Source organism: Branchiostoma lanceolatum, chromosome 14, assembly GCF_035083965.1.
Source record: "Branchiostoma lanceolatum isolate klBraLanc5 chromosome 14, klBraLanc5.hap2, whole genome shotgun sequence".
Classification (NCBI taxonomy): Eukaryota; Metazoa; Chordata; class Leptocardii; order Amphioxiformes; family Branchiostomatidae; genus Branchiostoma; species Branchiostoma lanceolatum.
In genome coordinates this window covers 8,940,941-8,964,405 of record NC_089735.1, presented here as the reverse complement: position 1 = coordinate 8,964,405, position 23,465 = coordinate 8,940,941, and the positions used below count along the sequence as shown (strand labels likewise).

Sequence of the window (23,465 nt, the reverse complement as noted above, 5' to 3'; positions counted from 1 at the left end):
AATTTGTTTTTTTTTCAATGTTGGTAAACATTTTTTTTTCAATGTTGGTATATTTAGATAATACTTTGAACATTCAATGATTTTTATACTCCCTTATAATCTATCCATCCATCTATCTATCCATCCATCCATCCATCCATCCATTCATCCATTCATCCATTCATCCATTCATCCATCCCTCTATCCATCAAATAAAATTGAATTGAACTGAATTGAATCTATCTATCTATCTATCTATCTATCTATCTATCTATCTATCTATCTATCTATTTATCTATCTATCTATCCATCTATCCATCCATCTATAAATCTATGATCTATATCTCTCTTTCTTTCTCTCTATCTTTATCCATCTATTTATCTATCCATCTGATAAAATCTAATTGAACTGAATTGAATTGAATTGAAACTATCTATCTATCGTATCCATCTAAGATCTAATAAATTGAATTGAATCTATCTTTCTACCATTGTGAGTGTGGATGATTTCACAGAGTAGGTAATTTTGAGGTAGTGTATGCGGTCTTGCACGTGACGTGGCTGGGGTAGGAGACAGAGAAAAGGTGGGAGGGCGGCTGTACTACAGGTGTCCCACGCACGTCCACTTCTACACACCACTGATGAAAACTGCCGCAAATTTACCACGATGACGACCAACAAATCATTATTTTCCCTCAGTTTGCTCTTCCTGAAGCTGTTTAGCTACGCCAGAGCGGACGAACACAGTCACACGGTAAGAGAAAAATTTGCTGGAGAGCAACAACCTCTTCTTTCTGATCGACATAATTTTTTGTGTGTGGTCAGTTCTCATAAACCACAGTTTCCAGGATATATACCGGCTGCTTTTTATTTCATCCTCTCTGCCATGGGTAATTTTATTCTAATGATTCCTGGTACGATTTGACTGAATTTATAATCAATTTTGTTTCCGGTGGCCAATAGGTTCTAGTAGCAAGCATTCGTGTATGGTTAAAGAAACACATGGATGTGACCAAACCACCAGATTTTTTAACAAAATGAAGCCACAGAAAAATCTGAACGTGGAATTATTTCATCCATACCTTCAGTTTTCATGGTAGTTGTCTAAACTTGAAAGTTTATGCCTTTGTTTATACATGAAATATTTATATCCTAGTTAGGATTAAATTTATGTGCAGACAGCTAAGTTGTCTGGGTTATGATGTCATTGCTACATAGGTCACCATATTATATATAAACTGCATACAGCAAGGATATCTTTGCATAATAAGAAATCTTGCAATCAAATCAATAATTACATATATAGAGCAAGAAAATATTATAAAGAAAGACCAAATGTTGCGTTAAATATTATAACACATAAAACTGTTATCTAAACAAATAATAAAATACACAGGTAATCACAAAGAGATGCATGAGATGCATCTGCCTTGTCCATTCAAAGTACTGTAAATCGTTTAAGTTCACATGGACTTGATTTTGTTGGTAGGAGAGAAAAGGAGGCATTTGTTTTGTTTTAACTTTAATTTTCACAATTGAAATAACTGTTATGTGTACATTATGATTATGTGAATACATTGTATTGTAAGACAGAGCACGTTTTTGCAGTGCAGTGAGTTTGCCGTGAAACCTCACTTCTAGTATGAACATAATACCAGCTCAAAATATTTCATGATTTGCAGTATGTGCACTTGTTACAAAAATGCTATATTTTGCTTATGAATTTCAAGCCACAGAACATCAATTGGAATATACATGTATACGCAGCTCCTTGTAATAAAACTGTAAATTTTATCAATCTTTAGGGTGGTCGCTTCAGTTAACTGAGGGTTAACAAATTAAAAATGTAACTGATTGTAAGGAAGCTCCACATCCCCCCCCCCCCACCATTAAAATTGTAAATATATTACATGCTTATTGATAACCTAAATCAACTGTAGTTCCCAACATACTGCTACCCGTAGAGTTTGCATATGACGTCACAATACCTGCTGCTGCCATACTGTTTGGGTGTCTAAGTCCAAGATGGTGACTGGACAATGATAATTACATGGTCAGATGCTTTCTTGATATACAAGGACAAATATTACTGAATTACATCATTGTCATTCATGACTGTAAATGCTATATACTGATATAGGATATGTGCATGTATGGTACATGTACATTCACAGTATATCCGTAATCATGTACAAGTATTTGCTAACCAGGATGTTACCTGAATATCTAATTGATTCCTTGGCTGAAGTTATGAACTGTTAGACTACTAAAAGCTTGGATGTACAATACATTTATATGTACAGCCATAACAGTAAGTAGTAGTCAGTGGTAGACTAAGATAATAATATATAAATAACGTTACACATATATATGAGATAAACCTCAAGCTGGATATCCAAGATTCTTATATTTGTAAACAATAAACAATATTTGTTGTTACACGCCCAGGGCTGTATTTATGCTCATAGGTAATACGCTCGTTCTCATTTAAATGTACACATTTTGTAATCTCCGTTACCGTTAGAAGTAAGACGTTCCTGACATTAACATATGCCACATACAAGGTACCAAACTGCCGTTTTTAAAAGCTAGAAAAGTTTTAAGTCGTCATAAAAACTACAGTTTGACATTTTATATGTGGCATATCCTAATGCCAGGAACGTCTTATTTCAATCGGTAACGGAGATTACAAAATGTGTACATTTGAATGAGAACGAGCGAATATTGAAATTTACATGTACATGTACCTCATACTATAGTTATACTTAGTAGGTAGAATATAATGGTGGAATATATCATTCTGTTTATATGTGAATGAATATGTATGTTGAACAGTTGATTGTATACAAAGAAAATGGCTCAAAAGTGTCAGTAGTAAAATAAATCTATGCACAGCTGGTTTATAACAAAAATGGGCACAGAGATCAAAATTACTTTTTAGAAATGTTATTTTGGTTAGGGGCCACCTCCCTTACCAAATTTGCTTGTGTTCCAAATACATTCTTGTGTTGTCTGTTGTGACGTGGCACATTGGCATGCCGATTGATGTTTTAAATTCATCACAGAAAGATGCCGGTAGCAGATTTCATGTGTCATAAAAATCAAACAATTATACAGTACTAATTAAGTGATTTGATAAAACAAATTTGAAGAATCCAGACAAATTTTGAAGATGCTTTTATGATTGATGTGAAAACTAATCTTAAATGGCAAATTACTTTAATAGTTTAAATGGAAAGAAATACAATTTTTAATTCTAATTGTCCTGTGGGTGTATTAGAAAGCAAAGATGTATATCTACTTAAGATTGTTATCTCCACAGATGCATTCTCATGTCAAAGGTACATTGCAATTGTGTGTTAGACAATTTTGTTGGAGACCCTGGACAATGATAACATTTTTAAGTTTTTGTGATTTGAGAATGTCGAACAAAGCTTTGAGAATTGTTGCAAACCTATATATTCATAATTTGTAGCTCACCTTTTACTTTAGCCTGAAGCTATTCGGTATATGGTGTGTCAGACGGACAAACAACATGTTCATCTGTCCTTGTAGCAACTGAAATTTATAATTACTGTAACTTATGTAAGATATAAGTTGCCACAATATTAGATTACTTCATGTATGTAAGCTCCATTTCATCTTCAAATTCCCTTTTAACTCAGTTTTGCTTTGTTGCTGCCATAGTAAAAACAACTTTCTAAAGTCTAATTAGTAATACAAGAGATAATGAGATTAGTCCATGATTAAGCTTCAAGTTGTACAAAGAAAAGTCATTCTAATCTTAAAAGGTACACTGTGCCAAAACTGAACAGTTGTCCATACTGAAAGCAAATTTAGAAAAAGATTTTGACCTCCCGAAAAGTTAAATGATATTAGAGAAATTGATTTTTATTGGTTTTGGTCTTATTTCCATTATGTTTCTACCAAGAATCCTTCACAAAGGTATGAAATTTAACATATGTTCACATGTGAAGAGTTGATATTTGAACTCCTGTTGAGTTGACGGTTTGCTGTTCCCATGTCCGGTTCAGGTCATCCTTACCTGTACATGTTGACACTACAGAAGGACAGGTGGGCGTGGCTTCGTGTGTTCAGCTGTTCTATATACAGCCTCTCAGGATGGAAGAGCCAGAGTGATAAAACTATTAAAAAATACATCTTGAAATCTGTCTTTTGCACAATACTACTAGAAGTACCGTACATTAACTGTGTCTTTCTCAGACATGACTAGTACATTTTGGTCATTTAAAACTTGCCTCTAGATCTGTGTATGGAGGTTTTAATTTTGGTGTGTCTGGATGTTTGTGTTCTTGTGTGTTTGTAGTTATTTGAATACAAGTTGTCAGTAGAGTGGCAGGAAGTAAGTGGGAAGATAGTGTCACTGGGAAGGTCAGACTTGTAGTGGTGGTAGAACCAGTCATTTTTCAGATATGACAGACATTCCAGGTCATTGGGTCAAAGGAAGAGGCTATACTAATTCACGGGAGGCATTGTTTTTGGTCTGTTTGTGTTTTCATAGTTATACATTTTCCCTATGCTAGTCAAGTTCACTGTAGAGTGACAGCAAGTGATCAGTGGACACATGTTATGTTATTTCAAACCTTATTTGAGTACCTAGCTCATCTAGGGTTAGGGACGTCTCTCGGATAGTACGTTAAATGGAGGTCCCATGTTTGGGGAGAGCCACACCCCGCGCACGTTAAAGAACCCACCACACCTTTCGAAAAAGAGTAGGGGCATGCCCCGCGATGGTCCAAATCTTACAGTCCGGTCTGGGATGACATCTTGAAAAGGTGATAGTTCACCTGTTATGTCAATCCTTCCACAAATGTGGTAAATCGAAATAAATAAATAAATGAATAAATAAATGAATAAATACATTTGCATTCATATATTAATTGAGAAACTGCAATTAGACAAGACATGCGAGAAATTCGAAACTCTTGTTTCATGTTGGTCTGTTTCCATTTCCAGTATGTGGACAAGGAAGAGGTTGTACTGTGGATGAACACGGTTGGACCGTACCACAACAGACAGGTAAGTCATTAAGGAATTTTCCACTCTTGCGTTTATCTGAGGACATCACTTCTAAAGCAAGCCATTGGTCTATTCACTAATTCAATAATTTCAAGTCTTGACCACTCAACTTCAGGTAACATATGGCACTTTACATGTATACCATTCATTGTGCTTGATTATCCCTGAGCGTTAAATATAGAAATGCCCCCCGAGGGGCTTTGCTTAGTACTCTATAGATGTAGATGAAGATGCCATGAAGAACAAGGTGCTATGAATTGAATCGTCTACCATGGTATGACAAATTTGTTCCTGACTGTTACCTCCCCATAACAGGAAACATATGAGTACTTCTCCTTACCGTTCTGTGCTGGGCCCAAAGAGGCCATTGGTCACTACCATGAGACGTTAGGAGAGGCCCTACAGGGGGTGGAGCTTCAGTTCAGTGGGCTGGACATTGACTATAAAGGTAAAGTAGATTTTGACATCAACAAACAAGGCTCAGAATACATAATTTTCATACAGGTATAATTTGTCAGGGTAATAGGGGGTGTGTATGTAAAGGTACATGTACTATTGTACAATATTATTATTGATATCATATTATTATACAGCACATTCTTGACTTGATTTAGCTATAGAATCTATTTTCATCCCAATTTTTCAGAGCTCAAAACTTTGTTAAAAGGTTTTGCTGGCATTCTACTTTATTCCATATTGTGCACCCAATTTTTTTTGCGCGCCTGAATCTTTAGGTTAAGTCCCCCAGTGCACCTATTCCTGAAAATGAATTTTGAGCCCTGACAAAACACATTGTTTCCAAAATAGCTTCTACACTAGCAAAACTAGGAAAATATACAATTTGTAAGCTGAAACAATTTCTGTCAGGCACTAATATTGCATTTTTTGGTTGTTCCCAAAGTGGACGTGCCCCAGACAAAGTACTGTGAGGTAGACCTGACCAAGCAGAAGTATGATGCCTTCGTGTATGCAGTCAAGAACCATTACTGGTACCAGATGTACATTGACGACCTTCCTATCTGGGGTAAGAACAGTTCTTCTTGTCTTATGTGTGCTTGTTTACTCTGTATTTCATGGTCAATGTTGATGTGAGGAAACATAGAGGTAGATACATGAACAAATCAAAGTTACCAAACATGCACATAAAAACACACACACATATACACACACATGCACACACATACACACAAATACATACGGTGTAGTACATAAACAACTGCACGCACACACACACACACACACACACATACACAAATGCACACACTCACAAACACATGCACGCACACAAATTCACATGTCCCATGAATAAGTAAAGATTGTTACAAAAACATGTATATGTCTTTAACTTGTCTAGAGTCTTTGTCTTTCACTCTTAGAATACTTTTTTTTCCTGTCCTCAAAAGCAACATACATACAGAAACACTGTGTCTAACGCAATCTGTAATGACCTATTGTATTGCAGGTATTGCAGGGGAGATAGATGAAAACGGAGATGGCTATTACCTCTGGACACACAAAAAGCTGGACATCGGCTACAACGTCGACCAGATTGTGGACGTGAACCTGACCAGTGAGGCCAAGGTCAAACTCATCCCCAACACCAAGATCCCCTTCACATACTCTGTAAGTTCCCCTCCATACTTTAACCTTCTTCATGCTGCCTAACCCTATAACCAATACAAATTTGGTGCCAAATGGCTGCTTTAGTAGGCCAAAAGTTAAGGTAGTCTACTGAGTATGAATAGATGCTGATATTGTAATACCTGTATTTTATTTTGCACTCACTGAACTTAACCTTCTTCCTGCTACCTAACTCTGTAACAAATAGTGATTGTGTGCCAAATGGCTACTTCAGTGTGCTAAAGGTTAAAACAGTATCTCTAGTATTACTACTTTTGTATTTGCATGCCTAGTACTTAGCCTGACGGCCATTGAGTGTACAATGAAGAATGTTATCATTTTTATGATATAGGGGTTACATGTGGATATGGTTTGGATTATTTTGTTGTTTATTTGAACCTTCTGTACTTTTATCTCGGACAGGTGAAATGGAAGAAGTCCAACATTCCTTACAAGGACAGGTTTGACAAGTATCTGGATCCAAACTTTTTCCAACATAGGGTAAGTAGCAATCCTTTGAGTGTCACAGTTTGTCATATAGATCTCCTGTGTATAACTGCTCTTGGCTACATGATGATTGTGATAGTAGTGTTTGCATGTGATACCTAAGTGACCATACCACAGCACCACAGCTTGTGCGTATGTCATATTTATGACATGATTTTGTGATTACATATATCAATGCAAACCTACCTGGCAACTTGCAGGTTTAACCATTCAAAAGCATTACCATGTCAACATAGACCGGACTGGACACGGTATGGATAGTCATTCTAATGATGTTTTTTGGTACGGTACTACCCATGGTGCCCTGCATATCCAAGCATGTAATGGATCTGTGATGAAAACACAGGAAAAGGACAAAAGGATAAAGATTAGGCACAGCTTTCTTAGCATCATGTGTCCTGTCAGGTTTATCGTTGGTTGAACGTTGCACTTGTTTGTTTTTAATTAAATTTTTGTTGGTTTCTCTTGGACAGATCCACTGGTTCTCCATCTTCAACTCGTTCATGATGGTGATCTTCCTGGTGGGGCTGGTCTCCATGATCCTGATGCGCACGCTGCGTAAGGACTACGCACGCTACAGCAAGGATGATGAACTGGACGATATGGTAACTACACGCTCTAACCCGTTAAACATGTTTGGTCCTCAGCTGCGTGATACAGGCTTATGTCTTTCCCATGTAGACGTTTCTTTCCCTTGACAGTAGACAAGTACAAGCTTCGTAAGACTGGACTGTAATGTTCAATCAGACCAGGATGGACTCCTACTGTTATTGATGGCTATTTTAACATACTTGAGGTGTCACTCTCCTCAAAACTCTGACTTTGCGTCGTATCCAAGAGGGCTTTGCTCGTTCAAGCTAGGTGCTTATTTTTACATGCTGAGTGAAGAAATAGGTGTAAAGTGCCTTTCCAATGGGCACAAAAGATTCTAAGTCAACAACCCAACTACAAGACCACCTTCCCACCTTTATATATCCCTTGAAACTTGTCTATTGCCAGCTAAGAAGGTGCGATCTTTATGAAAGATTTCTTCTATGTCTTGTGTTTGACAGGAGAGGGACCTAGGAGATGAGTACGGCTGGAAACAGGTCCATGGGGACGTCTTCAGGCCTGCGTACAACTGTATGCTGTTCTCTGCTCTGATTGGCACAGGTTACCACATCTCCGTGGTGGCTTTCAGTGTCATCTTCATTGCCATATTTGGAGAGCTGTACACAGAGTAAGTAATGATCCTCATAGTCATATCTAGCATTAGTATCATCTTCATATACAAATGTAGCCTTATTCAGCCTTCAATGTCATCTTTATTGCCATATTTGGAGAGCTGTACATAAAGTAAGTAAAGATCCTCATAGCCATATTTGGCCTTAGTATCATCTTCATTTCATTTCATATTCAGCCTTCAGTGTCATTTTCATAGCCGTATTTGGAGAACTGTATAATTAAATCTTCAGTTTTATCTTTATGGCCATATTTGACCTTTATAAGTAGTAGAAGGATATGTTGAGAGAGTAATATGACAGTTTTTAAACCACACAAGTACTTTAAAAATTGTTAAACTCTTTTTTTTATACAAAGCAAAACGTTGACCTTCATCAGCATATTTGTAGAAGCTTATGTTGAGAGATTGATATTACAGTTCTTAAACCATAATTTGTAAACTCTTTTTTTGATACAAATCTAGAACTGATAGTGGTAGTGAATGTGTTCTCTCCTTGAATGACTGTTGTTCCCTGTCCAGACGAGGATCCCTCCTGAGCACAGCTATCTTTGTGTATGCTGCAACAGCACCGGTCAATGGTTATAGTGGTGGAGGCCTCTATGCTAGGATGGGAGGTATGTCAATCGTTGGAAAATTCCTTGGAATCCATCCTCAGGAAAGCCAGATCGAAAAGACCTATTCATTCTGGTTCGCAAATGCTGGAACGTGACGTCACCTACTGTGACCTAACAATTGAATAATTCAATCATCATGCAAGTAGCCATCAGCATGGCGGAAGTTGCAAATTACGGGAGGGCCCTGAACTTTGACAGACTTATGTAAAACAAGTGAGAACTTGCCTTTGGGGTATATTTTGCAAAGTAATGTATGCTTTTCAATTTTAAGTTTAGCCTCCCTTTAATTTCATTTTGCCATATGCAATAGTTCATGTATGTCCTGTCTGTACCATCGATATGAAACAGTGCTAAGAGTTTGACTGTGATTGTTTGCAGGCCGTGTGTGGATCAAGCAGATGGTGCTGAGTGCTTTCCTGCTGCCCTGCCTGGTGTGCGGCACAGCCTTCTTCATCAACTTCATCGCCATCTACTACCACGCCTCGCGTGCAATCCCGTTTGGCACCATGGTAAGGGCACTCTTTGTCCTGTAATTTTAGTCTCTGCGGCATGTGTCCTTGTCTGTATAGACTAACTTATAGTAGTAGTATAAGGGCAGAGAAGTGTTTAAGTTATGACATAAATTAAGCAACTGGATAAAACTCTTTAGAGTCAGACGTTTCTGATAGTATTTACCATCTTTCATCTTCTCAGTCACTGATGAAAGATAGTGGATGCTATCTGAAATGTCTGACTCTTTAGAGGGCTGACAGGTTGAATTAATCATGTACTTGTACGTACATGTAGGTTAACTCTTTTATATCCAGGTGTTTGTTTGCATGTATAGTTGCAGAAGACCATATGAAAGTTGCCATACTTTTGTTGTGTCAATAAAGATTGTTGTTTAAATATAGGTAAAATATGTACAAATCAAATATGTAAATAAGACATTGACTGTCTTGATACTATTACAACGTGTGAGCAGCTCTCATTTGTTATGTCCCAATTTAAAGTGTTCATATATTTTAACTAGTAGTGAGGGGTATCATGATATTGTGTACCATATATTTTAAAACATGACAACTGTCTTAACTCTTGTGTAATGTGTGAGCATAATGAATGTAAATACAGTCATAATTCAGACTTAGCAAGTCTGCCAAGTGGTATACTCAATAAAGATTTCAATGATTTCAAAGATTAACACCACACCTCCCCCCCTCCCCTCCCCCCAGGTTGCTGTGACGTGCATCTGCCTGTTTGTGATCCTGCCCCTGACCCTGGTGGGGACGGTCCTGGGGCGGAACCTGTCCGGACAGCCCAACTACCCCTGCAGGGTGAACGCTGTGCCCCGACCCATCCCTGAAAAGAAATGGTAGGAAAGAATAGTTTATTCTGTACAGTGACACTGTATATGTAACTCAATTAAAAGAGAAATCATATGTACTTGTGAATCTTCAAAAGAGATAAGATGAAACAAAATGACATGAAATATATGTCTGACAATTTTTTTGATTCACATTGTAGTCACAACGTTCTTGCACTAGATTCTGTTATCTACTCTTTGCTTTCGGGTCCGTTTTTATGCTTAAGGGCATTTTTGTTAACACAAATGTATTTGAGTGCATTGAAGTGGATAACAGGCTTTTTACTGACGTCATAGCAATAGTAATTTGAATCCCCTGGCGACTATGTTGGTGGATAATTGGTTAGCAATAGTATCTTCATGTGCTTTGCAGATGTGCGCTGTAATCTAACATGGCTCAGATGACGTCAAGTGAGAAAGCCTGTGTATAGAAGACATGATTGCACCTCATATGATACAAATGTTAATTGTCGTAAATATTGCTTTGTGTCTTTTTTCTTTTGTTTTTGTGATTGGTAATTTGCTAACTTTGCCATGTTTAGGTTCATGGAGCCGGCTGTCATCGTGCCTCTGGGAGGAGTGCTGCCCTTTGGATCCATCTTCATAGAGATGTGAGTCTAGATTAGCCATTGTAACCTGCAGTTCTTTTATGAACTGCAAGGAGGTGCTTTCACTTTGCACCATCCTACTTCATTTTGGGATGATCTGTATTCTTTGTATAATCAGTAGTTTACCAAGATAATACTCAGTAGAAACACCATTGAAAACTATACTACTGTGAGTGCTACCAGGCTATAGATTATAATCATCAATAGGACTTTAGTGTCCTTTTTATGATCAAGATGATATTCATAGAAATGCCAATGACAACTGAACTTTTGTTAGTACAATGCTTAACTTTCTTCCAACACTAAGGTAATCACGGATCAAATTTTTCCACTGTCGCCTTCTTCAGGATCAATAATGACCAATCACTTCCGAACGTAAACTCACGAGAGTAACCGACATGTGACAGAATACCTTTAAGTTAGTGTTATAAGAAAGTTGAGCATTGTACTATGATTACTACTAACAGAGATGAGCTTCAATGCTAATTTGAGCTTTTGTTGTCTGATCTCAGGTACTTCATCTTCACGTCGTTCTGGGCGTACAAGATCTACTACGTGTACGGGTTCATGCTCCTGGTGCTGATCATCCTGGCCATCGTCACCGTCTGTGTCACCATCGTCTGTACCTACTTCCTGCTTAATGCGGAGGACTACAGATGGTAGGTTCTTTGTCTTGCATATTTGTTATATCTTCTTGTTATTTAGTGGCATTGTGTTGATGCAACAGTTAGTGCGTTTGGCGGAGAACCCAGAGGTCTTGGGTTTGAATCCCCTGACCACCGATGTTTTGCCCTTGGGAAAGGCACTTTACATGACTTCCTCACTAGATTTGTAGATTAAGATACACATGGAACAAGGCAGATTTTGGCACCTCTGTCAGAACATGCAGGAACTGCACTATTCCCTGTGGCAGAAAATACAAAAACTGCAGTGCAAAAACACACACACACAGACAGACAAGCCAAAAGTAATAGTGTCTACTTTTTCCATCACAATATTACTGAGAGCTATGAGTGCTGCAAACAAGTTTACAGTAGGTTTTTGATGCTAACTACAATTTAGGTTGTCCTATTTGTTGGCAGATTGCTTATCGTGTTTTTTAATGTTTCAGGCAATGGACCAGTTTCTTGGCTGCATCCTCCACTGCTGCATATGTGTACATGTACTCCTTCTACTACTTCTTCTTCAAAACCAAGTAAGTCCGTAGTTACTGAAAGTACTCCTAAGTATAATTATATACATGTATACTCCTTGGAATAGTCCTAAGAGTTTTGAAGAAAATTCACACAGGTTAAGCATTGTACTGTTAGAACTTTGGCACAGTACCCACTTTCCAAAAATGTTAAGGTAAGTTGTGAAATTTGTATTAATGGTATCTTCCATTCCTCCCCTCAGGATGTATGGGCTCTTCCAGACTGCATTCTACTTTGGTTACATGGCCCTGTTCAGTATAGCTCTGGGATTTATGTGTGGTAAGTATTGTCTTATTCAATATAAAAATGCCTTAGATTTTATGATATACTGTACTCTTGTTCGACTTTTGCGCTACAGAAATTCTTCTAGTTATTTTGGATTTGTTTACAAGTAAGTAAATGTTTTACTTAACAGTTGTATCTAACATGTTGATTGCCATATAGCAGTAACTCTCAAATGCATATCAAGCAAGGATAATGTTCAATTCATAACCTACATTATATTTACAATGTGGCATTCACCTTTTTTTCAGGAACGCTAGGATATGCAGGCACAAGTGCATTTGTTCGAAAGATCTATACCAATGTAAAGATAGACTAAGCGTAAGACTGCGATCGAGAGCCCCTGAAAGAGGCCACTCAGAAGAAGAAGTCCACACCATGAAGATACTATCCTCTCTTTAAGGTATTATTTTAGACCATTTGGATATGAATGTACAGAGATATGTTATCTTTTGATGATGACCCTACCTTAATGTTTTTTGAAAATAGTGGTGACCAGTATTACTATTCCAGCCTTTTCATTTTGCTGCTTATGGTCATGCACATAGCTTCTTATATTAAACCATGTTCACAATTATATGTAATAAGCTATTGTACACAATAGATACTACATCGTGTATTGTCAATCTAAGGGATGTTTAACACATGTAAATGGTATTTCTTGTACATTTTACATGCTATAGTGTCTAAAGATAGGAAGTTGATTAGTCTTATGATTAAACATTTTTTTGGCAATGCCCTAGAGGCAGAGCCTTCTTTATTGACCATTTGTTTCATGTATATGTAGACCTTAAAGTTGTGGCAATGTAGAAGTGTTGAAAGAAGGTGGTTTAGATTACAAGACGAGTCCATCTTGTAGAGAAGAGGGTAGGGTAAAAGTTTGAGTAAAAAGTTGACAAGTGAAAGCATTGGTGATAAAAGAATGAAGGTATGAGAAAGTACTAAAGGAGCAGACAGAATTTAAGAGCAATTTTATCTATAAGGTGCACTGGATGGGAATATCATTAAAGAAGCTTGGACAACACCTTTGCTGCAGTTATAACAAAGCTCTGTACTTACCTGTAACTTACAGCGGTAGTCCATGTACATAGCAGTGCCCCCTATCATTACTGGTCTGAACTTCAGAGAAAGATAAGTGCAGTACTACATGTATGTGGAAACATAGTTTCAAGAAACACTGATCCAAGTGATTACTTTTGTTGCACTTTTGTAGCACGAGTACATGTATTACTGTCTAATAAAATACAAAATGATTACCATACATGTATGATATATATATATGTGGCTTTTGTAGGACATTTTACTGTTATGTATCTACCATCCATTGCCCAGAAGTGTACAAATAGATAAAAGTTTATCATGGAATGTTTGGCACATAGAATAGAGATTGAATCATTGGTTTCTGGCGAGCATGTACTTGTCAGTCACATTTCTATTTCTCATATTTTTCCATTTTCTTCATTGCCCAGCTTCATTAAAAGAAAGACCAACTGAAATGGTTTTCGCACTTCTTAAACAAAATGTGGCCCAAACTTTTGATAACTGTGCACATCATGCATTATGTACGTGTTTGCCAGGAACCTATGCTTTGATCCATGTGCCATGGATGAACGTTTGTAAATATTTGAATCTTTTTGTGTCCGACTTCTAGATGTGGGTCAACAGTCATGCTAAGGACACAAAAGAAAAAGATGTTTATCAAAAGTCAGTGTCATTTTCCCAACAGTCAAAAAGACTTCTTGTTGGTGACTGGGGTGTATATTAGGTAAATACAAGTAGTACAGTTGTAGAAAGTGTTCTTTTGTGTATGTATGTTAGAGTGTAGCAACTTTTGCAGTATTGTTTGGGCATAAACAGAACAAAAATCCTAGTATGATTTTGATGAAACGGAATCTTTTCTTGCTGCATCGGTAGGTGCTATTGCGTATATATTTGTGGGACCACACATGAAATTGTTTGCGTAATTGTTCATATCTCATTGTAAATTGACTTAATAGGGGAGGCAGACATTTTTAAAGGGTATCTTGCATGCTAGAGTATTGTCAAGTCAAAAAGGAGTGCAGAAACCGTTCCTAAGCTTGTATATAAACTCTGTATACAACTTTGTAAACAATGTCACCAACGATTTGTTCACAATATATAATTAAAACACGAAGCATTGTGATAAAACAAGAAACTGTCCATACAGGTAGTAACATTTTCATTGGTCAAAACAATACTCTTGGGTGTTTTTCGGAAGCCGTTATGTATGAATACGTCTCTATATAAGATACGCACGGGTGATAGTATGGTACGATAGTTTGTTTTTACACGTGTTTCACTACGCTGTGAACGCAGGATGTAAGGAAAGCTTCCTATGGATCCATTGAGCACTGGACAGCAGTTGAGGCTAAATGTAGAAGTAATAAAATTTGTAGAAAAACAGCTTGCTGGCTGCTTGTTGTGTACCACTTGTCAATACACACTATGTAATGATGATAACAGTAGATATGCTTTTAAGGGATTGTATAATATTACAGCACTTTGCAGTGTAGCAATAATATTGGGTACTAGTACACTACAACAACAGTATATGATGCATACAATAATTCATATTTTTATATAGAATAGTTATAGGATTGACTCCATAAAACTATTGAAACATTATAATTTTACATGGTTGATAACCGAAAATGATCTTAGCTGGTGTCAATGTAAAATAGTGCCCTATGTACAATGTATGGTGGAAACAATTTAATCTTTTGGTGACGCCTGAGGACCGGGGCCTTCGTTATTACCACTCATTTTGATTGTATTAGAACTAGTCGTTGATTGTCGTTACCTGCCACAGTCTTCTTGAGATCTCCTTAAAAGCAAATAATGAATCTCCCCCCATAAGCATCGATCCCTCCCCCACATGACCCTGCCCCATTAATGCTTGCTCCCCTGTCTTGACTTGTTGTTCCGCCCTGTGGGTGTGGTGGCGCGAAGTCTTGACTTGGGAGCATCCGAACGTTTCCGTCCACCCGACTTCCGGTGGACTCGGCCCGTTTCCGGCCTGGACGAGTCTCCTCGGCTGGACAACCGTGCTGATGATGAGAAGTGAAAATAATGTTGATTTGAAACGTTCCCTTTATTGCCATGATATGAATATGAGATATCGGGTAAGAAAGCTACCCTTGCTGAAACAACACCAAAGGAGGAGTTTAGGAGCAAACCATTACAGATTACAGAAGTGAAGAAGGGTAACGAAAAAATGGTATACCAAAAAAGTTGACAGGAAAAGAGACAGGACGTCACAGAAAAGAAAAACAAATGGTTAACCTATGAAAATGAACCGTAACCACAGAAAACGCTATTGAGGCATTGGCAGTTGTGGATAAGAAGTGGGTTTACATCAATCGAACAATGTATGCAGCACAGAATACTGTACACCATACTATAGAAACATCCTTGACCGTACTTAAGATAGTGGATAAAAACGCCTTACCTAGGAATCTTGAGTCAATCGCCTCTCTGTCGTTGAGAAGTGGGGTATAGTTTGGCTGTTCCTCGCCTTCTTTTTCTAGAAGAAGAAAAAACAACGTTATTGAGTTATATCCTAATAGTGGTTTAATGACTGGAAAACAAACTACTCTTTCGAGCATGAAAGTTATTTCTCGTGTGTCTTCGTTTTAGCAAGGAGGTTTTAGCCCTATGCCTATTGCGAAGCCAGATTTGTGAAAGCCAGAATCGTAACGTTAAAAATGTTAATTATGAGACTGTGATATGATATGATACATTACTATAAGATACGTTACGTGATCCTAAAAATAGAAAAAAAGCACACACAATCCTCACTCACTTTCAACCCGCACCAAAACTAGCTTCTCTCTCTCCTCCAGAAGCTCATTTGCATACTTGTGAAGTCCCTGTTGCAGGTTTTTGACGTTGCCAAGTTCGTCAGACAAGTCCACATCAACTGTGCACGACAAGAAACAATGAAATAATTAGCAGAAACTCCAGACCATCATAACATATGTTTTAAAATATGGTCTAGGAATTAGGTAGTGACAAAAACAGTTTTAAAATCACTCACGTATAAAGCCAATGGCACGACAGAACAATGTTGCGACGGACCAGAATCTATACTTAAGTCTTTAATTATATCTGATTTATTGGATTCTTACAAATTTGAAACACAACAATGATCACGTATCTACGCTTCAGAGAGCAATATCTTCTGGTATTCGGGGTCATGATCAATATCCTATTAATGTATAGCCCTCCCCCATCCCCAAGGCCGAAATGTGTTATTACTTACTGTCTTTATGACAGTTACATCTTCTCTTGATACTGTCAAGGAGGAGTTTCGTCTTGCAGTTGGGGTTGAAAATCGCCTCCTGTCGATCTAGACAAAAAATACAATACAAAACATTACCTGAAACATTCGTCAAATTTGCAAAGAAATGTTTTCATTCTCAAAAGAAAAGAAACTAGAGTTTAAAGGTCCGATAACATTTTCACAAATTCATCTGTTCTTTTTTATGAAAACAATAGATTTCTTTTTATAGTACAGGCTATGAAGGACAAAAAAAGGGAGGTTTGAAAGTGTAAAAATAATGAGATTTGCCCCTTTTCTAGTGCTCCATTGAATTCTTAGAAAGGATATTTACAGTTTCATTTTCCATTCATGATATTAGAGAAGAATTGCACAAAACCGTCTGGAAAACAAACGCTTTTTCAGCAGGCTTAGTATTAATGCTACTTATTAACATAAAATAAACAAGAAAGAGGTTTAAAAAATTAGTGCAAGAATATGACAACATATAAACAGGAGGAAAGATACGACAATTTCTCATCACCCACCCATAGTGAAACCTAACCTAGTGTATATCTAAACTACGGTCATACCTGAATGAAACACCAGGAGGCCAATGTTAGTGTTCAACAGGTCTTTCCAACTCTAGCTGACTCTTATATAACCATCAGCCGTGTAACAGATGCGTAGTCAGGTAAGTTATTCCCGTACTTTCACCCCCAAACAAAGGCACCATATCTCAAAAAGTAAACACTGCCGGCTGTGCGTATCACACGTTTTATTAACTCGAACACGGTTACAAATTACTGAATAATGTGACCCTTTTTTGACCTGACGTCACAATGCCTAGTCACTCACAAGGTAAAAGAAAACCAGAGGTAGATCAAATTTCTTTCTCTATCTGTTGGTTTATTTTTTGTGTAACGTTTGGCGATCACCAACCCGCCATTTTATCTGTTATGACGTAGCGAGGTGTAATTTTTAACAGGTACTCATGCACGTTTGTTGTCTTAGTGATTTGTACCGTACCCCGTAGTGGCCGTTTACCGCGCCCATACTATACAGGTGGTTAAAGACAAGTGTATACTAACCACTTACCTCCAAATCTTACTGTAATGAACATGCTGGCTCTTCTGCTAGATGAAAATTCCAGAAGAACGTTGTGTGAGCCCGGTGATACCTTCCCTTCCTCGGTGCGTAGGAAACACACCTAGTATTGAGGTAAGCCGTGGATCAATGCTTCAGTTAAGGTCCATGTTTGCAGAACGAGTTTTTCCAGCAGACACGTGACTAAATAGACCAATCAGAGCGCCGTGTGTGTTGAGACAGTTCCCGGTTGAAGAACACTCATTTGTTCGGCAGGTAAACACAGGTGGGAAGCCGCCCTTAGCGACGGATTAGTTGATATACGGTTGCCAAGGTGTTTGAGCCCGAGGCACTTTTGGGAGTACAACTCCTTTAACCATATTTTCAAAACATTCCCAAAGCAGCCATTCAAACAAGTACGAGTCTCCATAAATAATTCTTAGTCGTGAAAATTTGTATAAAAACTATATCGTTCATCGAAAAAGTATTTTGAAGAGGTTTTGAAATGTTATATGGTGCTCAGTATTTTCTAAACTGTTAAGGAAATACATGAAAACGAATACGAATACATGAAAGGTAAATTTGTTACAGTGCTGTATGTGTTGTGGCTATAAATTATTCAGACCGTATAATGTCCACCTTGTTTCCTTTCAGAGTCAAGTGGGCATAACGAGAAAATGATCGACTACCTGAAGTTTGTGCTGAATTCGGGACGGCCCATGTCCCCAACCCGAGGTCATGTGCGGACGACTTATTCACTATACACTTCGTGTATTCAGGCCCGATTTGAGCTAGGTATATATCTCAGCAGAAAACGCTCTCTTGTGCGTGTAGTGAATGAAGACATTGTTAACTGTAGACAAAACATTCGCAGACGTAAAGCTGTAACTTTTGTATATTGACTGAAAAGCGTAAAACATTTGCCGCACCGTAGTACTACGGTAGCATCCAAACCACAATGTCGTGGTTACGCAGCTTTGTTCAAATACATGTACTATGCAAAGAAGAAAGGCCACACTATGCATGAATATTGACAACACTCTTGTGTACTTTGTACATCAAAACATGAAACTCTACACCCACCTTAGTGTAAAACTAGGTCGGTTGGTTAAGATTTCTGTGCACGTGTTTACAGTTGTCTTGTAATTACATTGATGTATTCTTATTCTGTTTTCGTTCCCTTTTCTACTTGTACAAAAGCAAAATTGCATGCCTTTTGAAAATGGCTACTCTTTTGCAGTGGGATTGAGTTGCATTTGCAATACTTTTGTTATTGTTTTTGGCGACGCCTCTGTGAGCTGTGCTGGGCACGTTTGGAATGAGTAATATATTCATTGATATGGGGAACTTAAGTGAGAGTCTCAGTCTGAGTCCCGCTTACGGCCATGTCCATCGCCATAGGGAGTTTGTTCAACGTCTTCCTGTTTTACAAATATATGAATATTACTAGTAGACTAGCTAGTAGTATATAACTCACCGCATACTAACTTAAGCATGAAGGTAGACTGATGTAGAATAAACGTAGCAGTAGGCCGTTAACGTTATCGATGGATTGCCCTGTGCAGATGCAGGTAGAAAGCATACTTGTCCGGACACAGCAACCCGCACACGTTGCAGCGAAACGGGTCCTGTTGTCCGTGGTAGCTAACATGGATGTCGTACATAATCTTTTCTGTGAAAATGATACCGCAGTAGTTACAACCATAAAACCCTTGCGATACATAGTGACTTTCATTCAACCTTTGCTTGTGAAGATTGTGGTTAAACAACGCTTTGATTTCGTTCCTCGACTTTGTTTCCCCAGTAATAACAGTGTCATACGTTGGAGTGGTACGAATCGCTGTGTTTCCAGGGAATGTTACATTTTCTTGCCGTAGAGCGTCGGTGGTTCGCGTTTCAGATGCACTCGGGGTAACGTTATATTTAACTTCTAGTTTGGTATCCTCTCGATTTTTCAGCGCAGAAACATTGTTTTTGTTTGTTGAAGAGTCGAAGTTCTCAAGTTGTTGACTTGAGCCGGATGATGACGTTGCGGTTAAGGCTCTTGGTCTAGTAGCGCTCCCTGTCGGGCCGGTCATCTTCTGCACGTCTTCACATAGAGACTGGACATGTTCTTTTTTCTCCATGCCATTTGTTCTGGTGAGTTTTTCAGAGTAACTGTTTTCGGCATGGTCTTGATTCTGTTTGTGGAAAGGACGGTTATCAGATGTGGTTGTGTGAGAAGAACAACTGCGGCTGGAAAGGCTTGATCGGACAGACGGAATGGTGAGAAATACGCCCGTCTTTCTCTGACAGGCTGCAACGGTCCTGTCCGCTTCTACTTCACTGTCTTTAACCTTCCGAATAACCGAGGCACGTTGCGGCACTTCTCCTTCTTTCTTAGAGAGATCAAGCGAGCCATTCAACGTACAATCGTCCTCCTTGATATCTTTCTGAATATTCCATCCGATTAACTTTTCATCCTTGGTCTCTGTGCCGGTCCCGTCTTTCCTCTGGTTGTATCCGGGTTCCAGGGACACGCACGCCTCCATGCCGTCGACCTTGGTATGTCCTTCAGCGATGCGGCCCGTATCTGTTGTGGAATGTATGCTTTCGCACCTGTCAAAAAACACACACCTAAAGTTGGTTTTTGGTATATATCATAAGATGCAGACGCCATATACATAAGAACAAGGGCTACAGTATACATAGAACAAGGAAAAATTACAGTAACTATGAAAAAGTTAAGTGCAAGAGCTTCTACAACCTGTTGAAGACTATTGACAGTATACAATCAAATGACACTATTCACGCATTAAAATTGGATACAATCTTTTTGTGGGAATTCGCTGACAACCATTCTTACAAAATTTTGATAGCATATTTTAATACATGTAGATTTTTGTTAAGCATCAAGTGTTTGTGTAAATGCCACGAACTCAAGTGTCCAATCCCGATCGACGAATGGGTGCACTTTTCATTTGATCGGATAGGTGGCCACCAACCATTGCGATGTTGTCTGACGGTCAGCACGGCCAACTGTGGTCATGAGGCGCTGCCAATGTGAGGGATGGTGCTTCAACATGTGCTGGTTCAGCGAAGTCTTCTGCAAAGCTGAGTACGTGCAGGAAGGACATCTAAGAAAAAAGTGTCAACATAGATATAATGTCATTGACAATATAAGATCAATGGTTTCCTGTACAACTCATTTAGCACATACGTTTCTGTAGAGGATATAAAAGACATGATTTACCTGTACGGTCTTTCGCCGGTGTGTCGCCGTTCATGCACTACCACCGAACTTCGGTAGGCGGCAGTATAGTGACAGAAGCGACACTTGTACGGCCTCTCGCCGCTGTGTGTCCGAAGGTGTGTGTCTCTGTTACCTTTCCTGTTTGTGACGTAGTTACAGAACCTGCAAAATTCAATGTCATATAAAATTTGGTTAGAGACGGAGATTCCGACCAGCTTAACTCACTTGTCCGCTAGTATCTTAGGCTTATACTGCATTGACGGTCTATGGTATGAAAATCACTATTGGACCCCCATTTCAGTACCAAGGACATCAACCGCGGACAAATTGCCACTTCACCGCACTTACTGACGGTGGTACTAGGTCAGTCCAAATGATAACAAAAATGCAGATATTAGTGAAAACTACATTATGCTATGGTCCACATAACATGTAATATGTTAACTAAGATATTGCTAATTTCATAATATCGATATATCTTTGGCAAGTGACTGGCTAAATTCTAGTTAGTACGTACACATTGATGAAAACAATGAACTGAATACCAAACCTGTGCATTACAAGTGAGCGTCTACTCCTACAAAATATGCTGAAATGGGAGCACGAAAAACACCAAACATACGAAATGTTTAATGAGCGCGTACCATGGTATATGAAGAAGATATGTGCATGGGCGTTGCGAGTGAGCATTTTTATTGAGCAAAAATTAGAAACCTGTACTATCAACATCAGTGATCAAAACAGTATATAGTGTTGCTAAAGTGAAAGCATAAACATTCAATTCTACCTGCAACTGTATAATTTTCTCGTGGTGCGCTGCTTCTTGATTGGACGACCAACATCTGGCTTTTCCTCCAATGTGGTTGATAAGAAGGGGTGCATATCTTTCGTCATTTCCGGGCGGCTCCAGGTTTTCTTCTGGGCGTGGTTCACTTGTGATGGACGGGTGACGTCATCAGAAGAGACCGTTTTAGAGGGGTCTGATACTTCTGGGGGGTTGATGGACAGTTTGAGGGGCTCCATTGAGGCTGTCGAGGGGGCTGCTCCTGGACTGAAACCAATAGATTATGTGTATAGAAACACTCACTTTTGATAAGTAATATATCTATAACATTTCCTTGACAAATTTGCGACAAATGCATGCACAAAATACATGTACGTATATGTACTACAGGTATGCCCCGAAAATATTCTTGACCTGCATGCATCGTATTAGCCTGAGTACCAGCCTCCGTAGTGACCGATGGCTCAAATTTTTTTTTTTTTGAGCCAGCGGTCACCACGGAGGCTGGTACTCAGGCTAGCATCGTATACGATAGAATGCACTCTAAAATTTGAAAGCAAATGATGAAACATGGTAACTTGGTACTATCAATACATATATACACCACTGATATATGAAGTAGTGAGCTACATCCTGAATAGAAATTGAGGTGGTAAAAAGGGCACGAAGGATGAAAATAAAAAATATCTTTACCATGTCCTTACGATAACGTACAAACCCGCTAACGACAATTTCCCAACAAGGTTCCTCGACCCAAAAGAAACAAATAATGAACATGGTGTTTCAAAATGATAACACGTTACGATAAGCAATATTGCATGGTCTTCCATACAAGCGAGTGTCTCTTGGTTGAACTTAATCGGAGTGCACTCTGAAATGTTTTGAAATTGAACGTAATATAATAGAACGAGCATTTGTCCTCTCTAGGAGTTCCAAAGATGCCTTTTTATTTGATAAATCTAAATTTTCGATGTAAATTGATACGTACCCCTTGCGCTATCGAGAAAGCTAAAGAGTGGCAACGACTTACCGTGACGAAACTTTTGGTCACACATGCAGACTTGCAGCTCCCGCCCTGCTGTTTAGAGGAGCGCCTTCCTTCTTCCTCTTAACTCCCGATCGTCTAACAGATACCAGACCCTCTCATAAGCCGTACGTACATTCCGTGATGTTTGATTATTCCTCAGTCGATTCCGTGACTTTTAAGCTGCTTTTACTGACGTAACGCAAACTGACATGGGGACCCGAGGTACCTTAAGAGGGGGTAGCAGGTGTGCTTTGAGTACAACCGCAGGTGTTCACAGAAAGGTGCTAAAGATAAAACCTTAATTTTCCTAAAACATCACGCAGAATAAACTATGGACTGATTCCAAAGGTTTCTATCAAAATATGTTGACATCTCTTGAAAAATTAAACGCCTATAAAGGCAAATCAAAGGGTAAAGAAAATTAGCCCGTAACTCAAGAGGCAATGGTAGCTATTACGTAAGATGGTCTGATAGGTGTATAATGTATTTGTGACAGGTGTATTATTAGTCAATCATTTAACGTCCTCATAGACTATAGTGCCTGTACACGTTGTTGCAGACTGTTAGCAAATATGACAATCTGAAGGGCATACGTATAGTTTTAATTCAGGTAAAACGAAGAAAGAAGGCAGGTTTTCTTTATGGAACCC

At 38.6% G+C, this 23,465-nt stretch overlaps 2 protein-coding genes across 2 annotated transcripts; one reads left to right on the top strand and one right to left on the bottom strand.

Annotated features, from left to right (window-relative positions):
• Positions 1 to 536: 536 nt before the first annotated feature.
• Positions 537 to 12,886, top strand: LOC136449167 (transmembrane 9 superfamily member 3-like). The gene is made up of 16 exons (XM_066449020.1): positions 537 to 733; positions 4,957 to 5,019; positions 5,335 to 5,467; positions 5,921 to 6,043; positions 6,482 to 6,642; positions 7,063 to 7,140; positions 7,620 to 7,751; positions 8,199 to 8,365; positions 8,888 to 8,982; positions 9,361 to 9,491; positions 10,194 to 10,333; positions 10,867 to 10,935; positions 11,445 to 11,591; positions 12,044 to 12,127; positions 12,328 to 12,404; positions 12,659 to 12,886. Exons 1-16 carry the CDS (start codon positions 647 to 649, stop codon positions 12,724 to 12,726), a joined length of 1,755 nt encoding a protein of 584 aa, XP_066305117.1. The 5' UTR covers positions 537 to 646; the 3' UTR covers positions 12,727 to 12,886.
• Positions 12,887 to 15,278: 2,392 nt separating this feature from the next.
• Positions 15,279 to 17,929, bottom strand: LOC136449168 (uncharacterized protein CXorf65 homolog). The gene is made up of 5 exons (XM_066449022.1): positions 17,785 to 17,929; positions 16,690 to 16,776; positions 16,231 to 16,347; positions 15,877 to 15,951; positions 15,279 to 15,475 (listed from the first exon to the last, which is right to left on the bottom strand). Exons 1-5 carry the CDS (start codon positions 17,807 to 17,809, stop codon positions 15,318 to 15,320), a joined length of 462 nt encoding a protein of 153 aa, XP_066305119.1. The 5' UTR covers positions 17,810 to 17,929; the 3' UTR covers positions 15,279 to 15,317.
• Positions 17,930 to 23,465: the final 5,536 nt, after the last annotated feature.